At 36.9% G+C, this 15,755-nt stretch overlaps 1 protein-coding gene across 1 annotated transcript in view; it reads right to left on the minus strand.

The window, feature by feature from the left end:
* Window positions 1-15,755, minus strand: part of DOCK4 (dedicator of cytokinesis 4) — a 223,712-nt gene that overhangs the window by 4,977 nt on the left and 202,980 nt on the right. Inside the window, exons 42-53 of the mRNA XM_066550492.1 lie at window positions 15,599-15,685; window positions 13,975-14,151; window positions 11,888-11,971; window positions 10,031-10,150; window positions 9,532-9,653; window positions 9,150-9,270; window positions 8,551-8,632; window positions 8,221-8,330; window positions 6,900-7,067; window positions 4,695-4,767; window positions 2,144-2,257; window positions 1,174-1,235 (exon numbers count right to left, since the gene is read on the minus strand). Of these exons, the coding sequence (XP_066406589.1) occupies window positions 1,174-1,235; window positions 2,144-2,257; window positions 4,695-4,767; window positions 6,900-7,067; window positions 8,221-8,330; window positions 8,551-8,632; window positions 9,150-9,270; window positions 9,532-9,653; window positions 10,031-10,150; window positions 11,888-11,971; window positions 13,975-14,151; window positions 15,599-15,685 (1,320 nt within the window). The remainder of the gene's footprint in view (window positions 1-1,173; window positions 1,236-2,143; window positions 2,258-4,694; window positions 4,768-6,899; window positions 7,068-8,220; window positions 8,331-8,550; window positions 8,633-9,149; window positions 9,271-9,531; window positions 9,654-10,030; window positions 10,151-11,887; window positions 11,972-13,974; window positions 14,152-15,598; window positions 15,686-15,755) is intronic.

The raw sequence follows: 15,755 nt of genomic DNA on the forward strand, positions 1-15,755 counted from the left end.
GCCAAGCTTCAAACATCCCTAAGAATCATCAGTGGTCACGCCAGTATGTGTCCATTAAGGATGAAAAGGAAGGGTCACTCATCTTTGGACAAGATCCTAATGTTCTAAAGAGCTTCCTAGGAAGCAATTAGGGCAAAACTTGGGATTGGTGCTCACTTCAGCAGAATGATAATAAGACTATGGGGCACTCTGATGGTCAGCAGAATTGCTTTGTTATGAATTTGGACCACTGTGCAGACACAAGCTGTAATGTTACAGGCTTATGGGAAGGCAAACAGGACAATGAGTGTAGACTTGTAATTAGGGACCTCAAGGGGAAAAGAGATACTTTGGGGTGCTGGTCTCCTCCTCAGGCAACGTGTATCTCTGCAGTATTAGTTAGGCATTGGGTTGCTGAGGAGTTACTTTGGCGGGGCTGCTTCCCTCTCTCTTTGCATCTGAGTGCCTGAAACATCAGTCATGCTCCTTTCTATTTGCTCTCCTTCCATGTGGTTGACTCTTATATTTCTACCTGCAGAATCATCTCTGCTTCAATGGGGTGGCAGAGGCTATCCCCAAGACCAATGACAGGCACTCTGCCAGCACCAGGGTTCGCCTGGAATAAGCAGGCTGCGTGTTTGTGTGCTCCAGTGCTGTGGAAAACACAGATTTCCCAGTCAAGTTTTCCAGAAAAAAAGCAGGTAACAGTATGTGGGTACCAACACATGCAAACATCTTGAAATAGAAATGAAATCTGCTCAGTTTAGCCTGGATCTTAAATTACTTTGGATGTTTAACTACCGGAGAAGAACCAGTGCTTATTCACAGCCTATACTTAATGTGTCCTACTGGCAGATGTCAAACTACTTGCATCTTCTTACAACCGCCCTGGATGATCCTGCAGAGGAAAATGGGTATTAAAATGATTGAAGCAGGAAATACTCTCTAACGAGCCCTCTAATCTAACAGCTCTGAATGCTGGAACAATAAAACCAATGGGTTGCACAACAGGTTTTCCTGGCACCTCCCCTTCTTCCATGCTGGAGACAGAATACTGGTTTTTGTACAGTATATGATAAGAAAAAAGAAAACATAATAATATAATCCCAAATAATGCACATTAAATATATACCATCTACCCCACAACACATAAGATCTGTCTCACAAAGGCAATTCACTGCAATAAGACAGTACCTTCATTGGTGATCTCCCAGCAGGAGAAGGGGAAACGGAGGCTATGTGTCTTGCTGGTGATGCTGTAAAGGTAGAAGGATTTCAGTGCACTTGTGGCATTAGAATTTTCACTAAGAAATCTTTTTAAGTGGATAGTAGATCATTTGATACGTGAACATAATCTCTAGTTCTCTTGGTCAATGGCTGTAAATAGTTTTAGAGATTTTGTTTATTTTGCTTTGTTCTCTGGATTATCTTGCAGTGCAACCAAGTATAAAAAATTTCTGCATCTGCCTTTTCTGACAAATTTTATATCACTTTAAATTGATTTAGAATCTACTAAATGATACCAAGTTAAAAAAAGAGTCAATATAACAACTTTTCCCTTTTTGTTCTTAAGAAATATATTATGTATTTGTAAGTCAAATAAGGAAAATAGAAAATACATAATATACTTTTATCAAACATTTACCTCCAAATATACTAGAAACATGACTGGACAAACTCAGAGGCTGAAGTATAATACACAAAATGTTTACTTCCTCTTTTGAAAACAATTATATTTATAGTATCACTTAAGGAGCCTTTCCTTTAAAAGGAAATTAATCTTTTGAAAGGCAAAATGATTATAGTAACTGATGTACTTTCATGAATGCTGTGCATTTTCTGGTCACTAAAATTCTTTGTGGTTAATGATCATTTCTGATTGCTAACCTCCAATTATCATAAAATCAAAAGACTAAATTTGATCATCCTTCCTCATACTAACATGAACTGTCTGAAACTGCTCATTCATTAGTGAAGGGGCAGAGTATTGGAAACTGCAGAGAACATTAATGAGATGAAAATACCCACAGAGGCAGTTCTACAGCCTTTCATGTAAGAAATCAAATAATAAGTTAACCTGCTCAAGAAGTTAAACATCAAACAGAGTGGAAAGAACCTAAGCCCTCGAGTACTGGAGCTTTACCTGAGATGTCCATTAACTCACCAGTCTGTGCAGGTCTTGGTGGTACAGGAGGAGATATAAGCTTTCCACTTTCTGATGTGTTTCTGGCTTCCTTCCCACTGTCCAGGCTCCAGCTGCTGGGGGTGGTGTTTACAGCTGGAAGAGAATGAAAAAACTGTCATAGGCATCAACACTTCCAGTTCTCTGACTTGCTTTTATCCATGAGCGTAAAAACAGACAGAATGCAAACGCCTAACAACATCTGCACCTACAAAGCTCTTAAAGAGCAGCCATCAATGTCATGGATGCCTGATGGATGCACCTGGCCCTTGGGTCAGTTTGTGACCAGCAGTGGCAGCCATCAACAGCAGCAGCAGCTGAGATTGCACTCTGGTGCGCTGCAAATCCAGCCGCAAAGGGAGATAAGCTTGAAGCCTTTTAATATAATCAGTTTATCTTTGCACCAGACTCCTATTTAGAGGTTTCCAGGCAGAAGGGAATAGACTATTCATAAATTGTTCCCATTAACTCATTTTATATACAGAAGGCAGTAGGGAAAGGAACTCTCCAAATTCCTATCGACCTCCTTCTTAAAGCTTTCTGTGCTAACATTCCTGTGTTGCCTGCATAGACTACAAATCCAGAATTGAGAGAAGGTGGAAAGAAGGGTGCAAAATGTAGGGAGTAAAAATTGGAAGAAATTGAAATTGTCTGACAGCAAAAAATATCAAATTAAGAAATCATTATGGACTGAGAAATTTTCTGTACACTTTGTTTCTGTGGTCAAGGATCTCTGCTTGATTATGTAAATTGACTACCACCTTGCCATGCATAAAAGTGGGTGTTTTCTTTGTCTGTTACCCTGATCAGATTCTATGATTTTAACTGAATGATCCCATAGATCATGGGATCTGGAACATCTTCCTTGATAGAATTGGATTATCTCATGTCATCAAGATATCACCAATATTGGAAAGAAGTCAGACAGGAGAGGGCATTTAACATGGGCAGGACAAAAGCTAATTTGAAAAATACAACTCTCATTATGTTTCCTTAAAAACAAAAAAAAGGAGTTGAAAACAACCATTTCAAACCTTCCATTCATTTCCCAAATACTCCACCAAAAAAATCCCCCACCTTAAAAGCCTCAAACCTCTTGCTTTGCCATGACACTTTCCTTCCTGTTTACTTGTTTCAGTTGTGAGTAGAGAATCATATGCAAGGACCCTGTGTTTATTTACAAAGATGAAACGAAAAAGCAAAGTATTGCTGCTAACTGATGGCATCAATTATCACTATTGTAGCAACTCTGAGAGCTCTCAGACTGCAACCCCACTACACACCGGATTTAATACAATAAGTATAGTAAAAATAACACTGATCTCATATCTGAAACAATGTTGTTACAGTATAATTACACTTTAGTTGACCCTGTGACCAATGAACAGAATAAACTATTTTCTAGAGGATCATTTCGCTTTGTCATTGCCAAAATATTCAATACAGTATTTGCTTTTTAATGTAAGCTGTCACGCAGCATGGTTTTGCCCTCATCCTAAAAATCACCTGGCACCAGACCTAGGTACTTCAAATGCCTGAATATCTTGATAAGTCTTTTTTTTTTTTCTTTTAAGTCATCCAAGCAGTCAGTTTTTTTGGACTGCTAAAGTCTTCAGGAGAAAATACTTCATTTTAACAATGCTCTGATGTACTTGGCTGCATGGGCCAGTGGAAAAGTTTTGCTATTTCCATGTTAAATTATTTCATATGTTTTTCAGCCCTGTGAAAAAATTCCACCTGTGTTTTCATAAAAATGTAAACTCAAAATTACCTACAAAATACAGCTTTTATTAAAGAAAATCTGATTGCTGGTCAGTACTTATTACAGTATATTATTAAAATAGTTACTTTCTATACATTTATTTTACTGTATCCTTTATTCAGCATACCACAAAGGTACCATAATGAAATGATGGAACATATTATTGATGTGAGGCACATAATGAAATCATGGCAAACAATTACTATGCCTACAATATTTGGTTTCCCCATGTGCAAAATTATAAGAGGCAATATTTTTTCGATGGAAATACACATATTTCTCATTTACACTAATTAAAAACAAAATCCCCAAAATGCAAGAAACCACAAATTGGTGTTTTCAATCCAAGTGTAATCAGAAGCACTCTGAGTTATATTTGATAAATGGAACTTGCAGGTACCAAACTTCAGGACTCTGTCCATCTCTTTACCTTCCCTTTGCCCCAGTCTCCAGACCTGGCTTTTTCCCACATATGTCTCTCTTGAGAAGCAGAAAGGACAGGTCTCACAGGCAGCTTGATGAAACCTGCTGCTCCATCATTCCCTCCTGCAAACTTCTGGGCCTTATTTGAGTGCAAAATTCAGTCCTTCCCTCTTTGACAAAGTGTTTTGACACTTAGATCTATTAGCATAATTTATTTAGTTGGTTAGAATGTTTTGACACTTGGAGATGACAGTATGCTCTCAAAAGAACAGGCACTCTACAGGAACATGGTGGACTAATTTCGTTTCTGTTCTTCAAAGATTGGCATGTTGTAGCATGTCTGCTTACCTTTGTCAGAGCCAGGCAGATTGGAATCACTTCGTGGCAAAGCACCATCTCCAATATGATTAAACATCATTCTCTGTAAATTGAGAACAGCACGGTTTACACATAGCTCCTGCTGTATTTCAGTAGCCGTTAAGAAAACAAATATATTTTTGTTATTATCTTCCCTCATCCCCAGGTCTGCTTAGGAGGCAGAGTGATAAACATCACATAAGAACATAAACAGTTTAATTAAAGTATGTGTATACAGATAGAGAGTAGACTAGTTTTCTGAAAATTGTACACACAGGAATTGGAGGGAGGATTATTATGTACTGAGTTCTGACAGTTTCCAGCGCCTTAAAAAACATAAAAAAGCTCATTCCTAAAGAGATATCTTAATAGATTACTTAAAATAATTGCAATAATTTCATTACAGAATCAGGATCTGAACAAGATAATATTCAAGTTATGGCTGTTACCTAAGAAAAGCATTATCTATTGTTTTCCAACCCTGACTTTTTTTTGGTAGCAATCTTCTTACTTCTCTTGTGGATAAGAGCTGACCCATAAAGCATGTTTGTCTTTAATTTTCTTAAGATCCATTTTGTTTACAAATCACAGTAAATGTATGAAAAAAAAATCCACCATTGATTTCATTTGGCAGCATTCAAATAATCCATGGGTCACTAGTTTGTCTTGAAAACATATCTAAACAGCATACAGTTAATCCTACAAGTAATTCAGATATACTTTCCAGAGGAAATGGCAACAGATAAACATGCAGTTTTTTCTTTTTTTTTCTTTAAAAACAAGATCAGATGATCAGTGAAATCCAAAAAAAATCCTGTTATTGTGTCTCTTTCCAGTGTTTACAGAGCACTGTGCCAAGTTGGTGAGGCACTATGCTGGGGTTCCACAAGATGGCAAACCCAGCTGCAAACCAATCATCATTGATCTAATATGTTGCAGCTTTGTGTTACAAAGTGAGGAGCAAATGCTTAAGCTCAATTCAACTTCACTTGAAACACCTCAGAGACAGAATGCTTTTGGTACACTTTGAGCTACAGTAGGTGTGCTGTATGTCATATGAGAATCATTCTGGGTCAGGCAATATCTGTTTTCCTGGAGTTCCCATTAAGCTGAGGTGCTAAACCCACATATATACTCTGATGTGACAGAGAGTGTGATCATATGTTCCTGCCTGGTCTGGATTGAGTGTCCACTGCCTAGTGAGTCTGCAGTGCACGAGGATGTGATGGACAAGTGTTGAAGTCCATTTTCTGTTGCAAGGGTAAAGAGCAATGGCTGAAAAAGCAACTGAAATTGGAGGAGATAAAGAGACAAAAGCTGAATGAAATACAAAGAAACAAAGACATACTAAAAAGAATGAAATAAAAAACCATATGGAAGAACAAGAGCAATCACAGGATGTTTAATGACACACAAATAAAAACCCCAAAAATGTGAAATTCAAAAAGCTTCAATAGGAAGAATAACACCACAAAAAACTAAGGAGGCTTGTTGACCAGCCAATGACAGCAGCCATTCCTCTTCAGAGTATGGGAAGAGCTGGAGAGACACTGTACAACCATTCAGCCAGAGATCACAAAGCAAGCACAAATGGATGTTGACTAAAAACAGCTCTACATAACCTTGAGCATCAATTTCAATGAGGAAGCAGATGAAATACTGCTGTGGTCTTGTTCTGTGAAATCCATCAAACTTCCTTAAATAAGGTAGCTATGGCTTGAAAGACTTGAAGTTCAAGACTTTGCCTGTGAATCTCACCTCTCCTGGCTGAAACACTAATGTGAAAATTGCTTTCATCAAGATGTATGTAACAAAGTAATTCATAAATGGGTGGTCCTTTCCTCTCAGTGTGAAGCTCCAACCAACGCTGTTGAAGTGGTGTTAGAATGAAAGGAGGAAGGACAAGGAACAGTTTGAGCAGCTAACTTTAAATGAGAGTTGCAGGTATCTCTAAGATATCTCCTTACAATTGTCCTGAAGAATTCTTTTCCCCTTCTTTATCAGAAGGCAGAGAATCAGGATTTTGTTTCTGATCACAGTCCATTTTTACTGCTAAGGGAACAGCAGAGAAAGAAATTTCACCTTTCCCCGGAAAGATATATCCTTATTTACAGTTATAAGGGCAGAAAGAAACCGTCAGACTTTCTCATCTTTGAAATATCCTTCACTGTATGAGCAAGAAGATTTTCTACTTACCCTCTCATGGGACACTGAGGGTAGAGACAGATTGGGAGACTTTCCTGCTGGGCGAGTCTCAGAGAGAGCGGAGACTGGGCCTACGAGCTCCTCAGCCTCCCTTATGCAATCTCGGATAGAGTGGGGGACAGAAGTCGCATTCCACTTGGCAAAGCAAGAGTTTGTAGTCTGGGAGCAAAAACGGGATAATTTTTCTTTGCGGCAAACTGTAAAACCGCTTTACTTGAAGAGCATCTCCTGATCTTTCCTGTCTGTTGTTTTGGCTCCACTACCACTGACAAAGTGCCCAGTAGATCTATCGGCTCTAAGTAGTTCCTGAGAAGTGTCTAAGTCTGGCTAAGCCTCAGTATTACTTCTTAAGCCCTCAGGTAATAGCATGAGGCCTTAAACAGAAAAGAGATTAAAAAGTAAATCAAGAGCCAATTCAATAACCAAAGAAACAAGGGACAAGAAAAGAGCTAGTTAGAAATCAATAAATAATTTCTAAAATAAAGAATCCTGGAGCTGGTTTTTGTCAATGGTAAAACTTCTGAAAGACATGAGAGTGTTGAAAGGACAGCTTTTAACACTGTATGTATTATCTCATCTTTTTCAGCTTCAGCAAGAGGTGCATTGTGTGATGGCAGGGATTAAAACAGCAGCTGTGTTAAAGAAAAGCACTTCGGGAAAATAAGTCCATTAAGAAGAAAAGATGAAATAAGGACTCAGTATTGGCCAGCTTACCAAGTTCATGTTGAATTTCAGAATACTCAAAAAACACACATTTCATACAGACCTGTCTAACAGTATTTTAAGGCAAAACCACAATACATTGTTTTCTCTGGTGTAACAAAATGTCTATAATTTTTTTCTGAAACTACATTGGAAAACAGGAATTGCCACATGGAATAGGTTATTATCTCACAGTGGCTACAATTAGATTTCTCAGAAGGAAAGAAAGGGGAGCTCATCAAGGACAACTGACATGATAAGAGCTTTTCATTCTTTGTCTTCTTCCCTAGATTGAACAAATGCTTGTCGTTCTAACAAGCAGGCTGTGTCATCTGGTAAATCTCTGCATCTCTCTCTCACTTCACTAAGTAAATGTAAAGAAACAGACCTACACCTAAAGAAATCAAGCAGAAATGTGACCAAGCACTATGTACTCTATTCACATCTCTTACATCTAAAATATTTTAGAGTATTTGCTTATAAAACTATAAAAAAAATCCCTTAAGAAGTTACAACAGTGAACAGGCACCAAATCTGCTCGAAGTTCAGCATGCACCTTTATTGTCTTCTTAGCTATCTGTGCTCCGAGGATTCCCAACAAACTTCTTACCTGAGAAGTTTCCAAAGGAGTCGGGTAGATGGCACTGCAGGGCCTCTCTCTAGGAGACAGGCAAGAGTTTTCTCGGGAATGCTTATGTTTGTCAGACAGCAGAGGAGAAGCTAGAATATAAATGTGTCTAGTGATTAAATTCATGCAGCGAATCTCAAGACATTTCAATTCTATGCTTATGACAAAAAAATCCTTATGACAAAAAAATCCTCAGATTCCCCAAGTAATTGGCTAAATATGATGTCTGACCAGTAACATCATGCAGAAATTCAGCTGTGTAACGTATCAAGAGTCATTTAATACGGTTTACCACAGCAGGGAAGCACTGACCTCTGGCACTGGATGGAGCAGAACTGGTCACGTTAGGTGAAGCAGAATGAGTAGAACTCAGGCTTGAGGTAGATGGACTAGGCTGTGCATAGAAGAGATGTTGTTGTTACCAGATCACATTTACTGGTTTGGAAAACAAATATTTATAGCATACTTTTCACTAGAACAAAGAACTTAGAGTAATTTATCAGTAATTTGAAATAGCAAATCAGTATAAAAAGCATCAATCTAACTACACAAAGATGTAACCAAATACTAAATAAATAGAAATGCAATTAATACAGTAAAATAATTATATCACAATGTGACAACTGGACAGAAAAGTCTATGCACTGTCAGATCACTTTGTATCATAGTCCTTTGCTACTTACTACATTTGTAATAAAACTAATGCTCTAATTTAAACAAGAGAAAACAGTTACATGAAAAAAACATATTTCTAAGTTAATTATTTTAACATCTCATTTAAAGATTTGGTTTTTAAAAGAAACATCAGCAATAGTTATGAGATTTCTGAATTAAATAACAGAAGATTTAATTTAGTAGATAGCCTTGTAAGAAAGATTCTGTACAGTTTGAAGAATGACAATAATTTATACCTGCATGTTAAAAACTTCATCTGAGCTTTCTGACTGCCCAGTGATGTTGCTGACTTCAGCAGAAGCTTGGGATGACAGTGATGAGGAAGAATAGCGATTGACAGCTGGGTAACTCAAGGGGCTATTATAAGAATAATGAAATATAAAATGGTTAACTCTAATTGTCAGTCATAATTTCTCATGTGAGAACAGCACATGTTCATTAATCTTTAACTGGGGGAAGGAAAAGAAAGAGAAAGAAGGAGAGAGAATACATATACCAGCTATTCAAGGCTGAACACACTTCAGCCAGACCATACAAGAAAGCATGCACATAATAGAAGTATTTATGGGTCACCTTCCACAGGTAGCGAAAATATGTGATTCCTAATATTTAACTTGCCTGCGTCGTGGTATTACCCTGGCAGCATCAGGGCTCATAGAAACAGGTATGGAATTCCGGCATACACGAGGACTTCCATTTGGGAAATGAACGGGGCTAGCTTGTACACAGGCAGAAAAGTCCTGGTGAGTCATTAAAAGAAGATTAATTAAAATTAACATAATATTTTAAGCATTTCCTAAGATACGGACATGTAGATAACTACAAATAAATGTAGTTACATGTTATTTTGGATTAGCTTCATCATTAATAAGAAAAATATTTTAACTTTTCACTAATGATAGTAAAATGTTACTATTAGTAAAATGTGACTACTTTTCTCTGCATAGTATAGGAAGTTTATGTTTCTCTTTGCTTTGTGGCACTGCAAAAAGGCTACAAGCTGTAATGGGGACAAACAACCAAAAGATGTCACTGTTTATTGCTTGGGAAAATGTACCAGCCCTTAATGCAGCTGAACAGTCTTCTGTTCTATCCTTGCACCTGCTCATGTGAGTACCTGTATTCCCAAGCTTGACTTCATCACAAAGAACTGATCCACCAGTTTTTTGTGTAACGGCCTCATGTCCTGTGGCACCACCTTCTCGTGCACTGCCAAGCCAAATTCTAGAATCTGGGCCTGCAGAAAGGGAAAAAATAATTTTGATGCATTTTCTTTAAGCTCTCATCATCAATTAGGATACCAAAAAAAAAAAAAATCCAATACCTGTCTAAATCTCTGAATGACCTGTAACCAAAAAAGGGCTAGGACCAAAAGCATGCAAGAGGATTTACCACCTCTTCCCGTTCAACTTTCCCGAAGGTTTCACCTATGCAAATTTAACTGTAATATTAAAAAACACTATGGATAACATAGTGAAAAATCTGACTTAATGGGAACTTTACAAAGGAGCAGTTCTAAACCCTAAACAAAAGATATTTTCTACAGAAACAGTTGTAAAAAGCATGAAACAACAGCAATTATCAAATCCTCTGTAATATATTGGCAATTAAGTCCACAGTCCCCTATCTTATTTCAGCTCCCCAGAGACGTCCATAAGTGGTGGCCCGATGTATATCCTTGACACAAGGCATGACATGCTTCAGAATTACAGTGCTAAAACTTTAATCTCACTCAAATTTGGTCACATGCATATTGAATTGGTTACATGAGGAACCAGATAAACTCAGATTTAAAAACAAAATAGCTAGGGTGTGCTGTAATATCTTTGGATGAGAGCTCCTGGCTGATGTTTTCAGGCAGCCTGCGATCAGGCTCACAGCTGTACAGCATCCCTGACCGGGGGTCAGGACTGCAGCACATCCATCCACATGCACAGCCATGCCAGCCCTTCCAAATGCTCTGTGTTAAATCAGCTCTGGGTGCCAGAGAGGGTTGAGCTGCTATTGCTTGGAACCCACATTTTTGCAACAGGAAGTTTTAAACCCCAGTTTTATATTGTAAACATTAGTGAGATTAACCATAGCTTGAAGAAGTTAAATTATAATGCCAATTACTATTCATTGTCTCAGTGAAACTAAAGTGAGGCCAGTGAATCTGTTTTGATTTATACTGTCTGAGGATGTGTCACTTGGCTGATCTGACCAAAAAATCCCACAATGCTGATGAAAAATGGAATTTCCATCTTGCCAAATTCTAAGCTGGCAATAAAATTTGAAACTTCAACATGCTGTATAGAACAAAAATAGATAAATGCCAGTTAAAAAAACCTGAAATATATTAGTAAGAGCTTTGATTTAAAAATATTCAGCATTTTCAAATGGAAAAACTTCATATTTGAGGCTGGTAGGTGATTGGCTTATAAATGAATGGAGAAAAAAATGCAAAAAACATATAACCCATAGAATACTCATATGCTTAATTTGACCACTTTGTGTTTATGTTACTGCCTACCTACTTTGCCAATTACTACTAGATCTCTTTCATTGCAATAAGATTTTGAATGCTTTTTTGCTCTTATAGCAAACCTTGTAGTGAAAATATTTTCTGTAATATTAGCAAAATACAAATATATGCCAAAGCCATCAAATGTTTCAATTCAACTAATGCTTATTCTGATAGTGATAAAATATTTGTATATGAGCATGACAAGACAGGCCTCTCACTCAACCTTTATTTTACACAAACCAGTTTGAAGTGATTAAGTAGTTGATGATGGAAAGGACTAGGGAAAATATATTAGCATGGCCCAGAAAGCTGCTTGTATAGAAAGTTACTCTCTACTTGGAATCTAACTCAGAAAACACTGAAGACCACAGGGCAATTATTAACCTCTGATATCTTTTATTTTATCTGGGGACATTTTTAGCTAGAACAGCTGAACAGGCCATCTTGTCAGTCTTTTCCCCACTTTACCTGCTCGAGTGTAAGTTCTCTTAAGCGTGTGATCTTCTCTCCATCTTCTGGATGGTTCAAGATGTATTCTTTGACAAAGAACGCCTAAGCACAATAAAATTACAAAGTAAAACAAAGTGAGTAAAAACAAACCACTTTTATTTCTTTTTTTAAAAACAAGTTTCTAGATAACATAGAACTGTTTTCTAAGTTCCTTTGAACTGCAATAATTGATATTACATGTTAAATAAGTAATTAATCATATAGTCATTGGTGGAGACCATTCGCAAAAAAAGGTAGCCACTAGTGAATGAATAGGTTCAACATTTGAAATATGAAGGTGCTGAAATATGAAGCTTCTTCCCCATCAGAAAAGAAAAAAAACCCAGGAAATAATTTAAAGAGGAAAAAGAGGGAAGAAGGAAGATAGAATCAAGAAGGCAGCAGATGGTCAAAGGACACTTTTTGAAAGTTGGAAGTTGCCTGAAGGGAAGGAAGATAATAGTAAAGACATGGTCACTCTTACCTCAAGACCAAATGCTCCAAGAGTTACTGAACTTTGAAGAGCTTTGAAGAGCTACTGAGCTTTGAAGAGCTACTGAGCTTTGTACAGAGCAGAAGGGAAAAGCAGGTGAAATGGAAAAGCATTTACAGAAAACAATAGGATAGCAAGAAAGGTAGAAGATAAGAACTGGCAAAAAAACAGGTAGACATATAATGACTGAAAAATGGACATGCAACGAGAAGAATTAGAGAGAAATGGAAGAAAAAAAAAGCCTTGCAATTATTGCTAACAGTTTTGATGTTTACAAAACCAATTGCTGAAAAGTCCTATTTTAATACAGTGAGAGACAGAGGGCAGAAGGGAATCGAAACACAAACACTGTCTAAGAGACCAAGAATTACAGCCAAGGACAATAATGAGGAGCAAGCTAGAACCTTCAATATGCTTGTGAAGAATGGAAGCTGTGCAGAGACACTGAGCTAGCTCTGACATTGCTAATTCAAACCAGACATAGTTCTGACGTGACTGTATTTCTCCAGGGACTCCCTTCATCTTGCTTCACTATGCTAAACAGTTTTGTTGTTTAAAGGCAGTTGGGAAACATAAAAAATGTTACTGCTTTGCTTCAGTCTCACAATTTTCATAACACTGCAGTTTTGATGACAGATTCTAATACTATACTAGACTCAATTTCTTGTAGTTTAATTAAGATGCAGTTTTTCCAAATTTAACACTGTTGAGTGAACACCGAATCTCTCAGCTTTTGAGACAAGTGGACAGAATGTTATTCAAATTGACATTTTCAAAGGAAAAACCAGCAGACTCAAGTATCTCGTAAGACTACTAGGAGAAAGAGAAAAATCAAGTTGGGCTGCAAGAAACCCCCAACTCTTTCTTTTTACTGAAGTTTCATAATTCCACAGAATTTTGTATAAATACAGCATCCCAAACATTTAAGGTTTTCCTTATGTGAATCAGAAATTATAATAATAAGCAACAACTGTTAAAACAAATCCAGTGTTAGACATTTCTAAATTGTATTTATTTTTTTAAATGCCTTTCCCCACTCCCCCCAAAATAGCTTTTCTTAAAACTTGGAGAAGAGATACAAGAAGGATCAAGAAAATTATGATTCTTTAAGATAATGAACTTCTTGTTGAGAATTTATGTGTGTGTGTGTATATATATATATAAAATAAAATATATATACATATATATATACATGCATATAAAAACTAGAAGGTCAGCACAAAAAAGCAAATTTGTTAGTTGGCCAGAAGTAACTCCTAAGCCAGAATAGGCAGTGTATTATAATAATTTACTTACAATTAACTGGTTAATTGAAAAGTTCCAAAAAAGTCACTGAAGAATGCAGGGTAATTGTGAATTGAGTCATCACTGGAGTAAGTTTATGGTACTATCTACTGCAAAATGGTTATTTCAATAAACCATGTCACTAACATTACCTAACCCAAAAGTGCAATATAGGTATAATTACAACAATTATTCATACAGCCCTTTCTGTCCTTAATTCATACAGAGGAGCTGCATCTGTACAGAGAAAGAAATAGGATTTTTAATAAACAGAAAGTAAATTGCTTACCTCTTGGTATCTAGCAACTCCACCATTAACTGCTGCATCAATAACCCCATTTAGACACATTGTGAGAGGGTTAATGTTCTGCATCTGTCGAGTTTGACACTGACTAATCAGTGTTCTTAACTGCTGGTTTTTATTTTCTAAAACTTCAATAGCATTCTCAAGGGGGCTCATTTCCACCTGAAACACGAGTGAGAAGCATTGCAAACAACTTAATCTTCAGTTGAAAGATGAAATATATTGCAGGTAATTTTTGATTTCTTAACATAAAACAATATTATTCTATGTCCTAGAGTAGTTTGAGAGACAAAATACTTCTCAGCTGGCAGAGAGACTTGATTTTATCATGCAATCAATGATCAAAATAATCAACTGGCACTCTTTTGTAGATTTATTATCTGACCTTGAGAGATGACCCAGCCCTTGCTGCAAAACATTAACATACTTTCAGCCAGCAGTGGAACTCTTAGAATTCACGATTAAACCGTCCTTGGTAATTACCTAAAAGAAGCTTGGGGTCAGGGAGCTTAATCACTTTAAAGGTATAGAGCAGAGCTTAAGTATTGGTTAGTTAGTTTCCCCATCCAAAGTGAAGTTACCAATGAGACTTTATGGATCAGGAATTTGAATGCAAGCTTTGAGCTAAAATAATGATCAAGTTACAGTCAAAGGCAGCCTTGAGAAGGATGTGCCTCTCAACTCTCAAGGGTGGGGAAATTCTTTCAACAGGTAGTGTGAACTGCCAGAAAAACCAAATGCTGAGCATTGGGAAGAATAGAGGCTTGGCAGCTGCCTATAATTTACCAAAATATACAAGCATAAATCTGAGTAACGACCTCATACACTCCCAGTTTACTTTTGTAAATGGTGACTGTAAGGGTAAAATGCTAGTAAACTGAAGGTCTTCATATCAGTGGTCATACTAACCTAGTAAAGACTCAGCAGGAGTCAACTAACAAAATTTCTTATGTCACATACATTTTGATATTACTAAACTCCACCTCTGTCTCTCACTGTAGGAGAATATCAAGATGGTGACATTTTCCTGCTATTATAAAAGAAAAACACAGCAGAGTTTTAGAGAAAATTGATTGTACTATGGTATCCTTATATTTAATGGGATTATTCTAAGACGAGCTTCGACAAGAAGGAAGAAAGTTACAGGTGCTATGTGTACTCCAGGGCTCAGCAACTGACCAGTTATTTAGAGATCTTTATAGGAGGAGCCCTCCTCCAAATATAGCTAGAATCTATTTAAGGTTTTTTTAAGTAATAGAACAAGAAAGGAGAGGAAATTCCAGTGTGTCAATAACAGACTGGTACATTTGCTGAGTTTTAAGTAATTTACTGACATTAAATGTTGCCTTTGGGTGTCCATTATTGTTCTCAACTTCTTTTTCCTCAACTGTTTAAATGAATCCTAAGGGTAGCTCTTAGAAATACTTTTCAAGACAAGAGAAATCAGACAATTCAATATACTTTGTAAATAATTTTGTTGTTGCCACCTTGAGAACTTGGTCAAAGAAATTACATATGTGTAATAAATGTTAAAGCAGTTGATTGAATAACATATGATTAAGGAAGTAAACCAAGCCACAATATGTATTGACATGAGTCTCATACTCACCACTTCACGTTTTTCTACTTCAAACCAACGAGATATTCCAGGTAAACTCTGCACCAAGATCAGTGTGGTTCTCTCTACCCATAGACTCTGAAATATACAAAAGCAATTTATTTCCTTATTTGACTTTGTATCTTCCTTAACTATTACCAGTTTCCTT

The sequence above is a fragment of the Molothrus aeneus genome, chromosome 5, assembly GCF_037042795.1.
Source record: "Molothrus aeneus isolate 106 chromosome 5, BPBGC_Maene_1.0, whole genome shotgun sequence".
NCBI classification, from domain to species: domain Eukaryota; kingdom Metazoa; phylum Chordata; class Aves; order Passeriformes; family Icteridae; genus Molothrus; species Molothrus aeneus.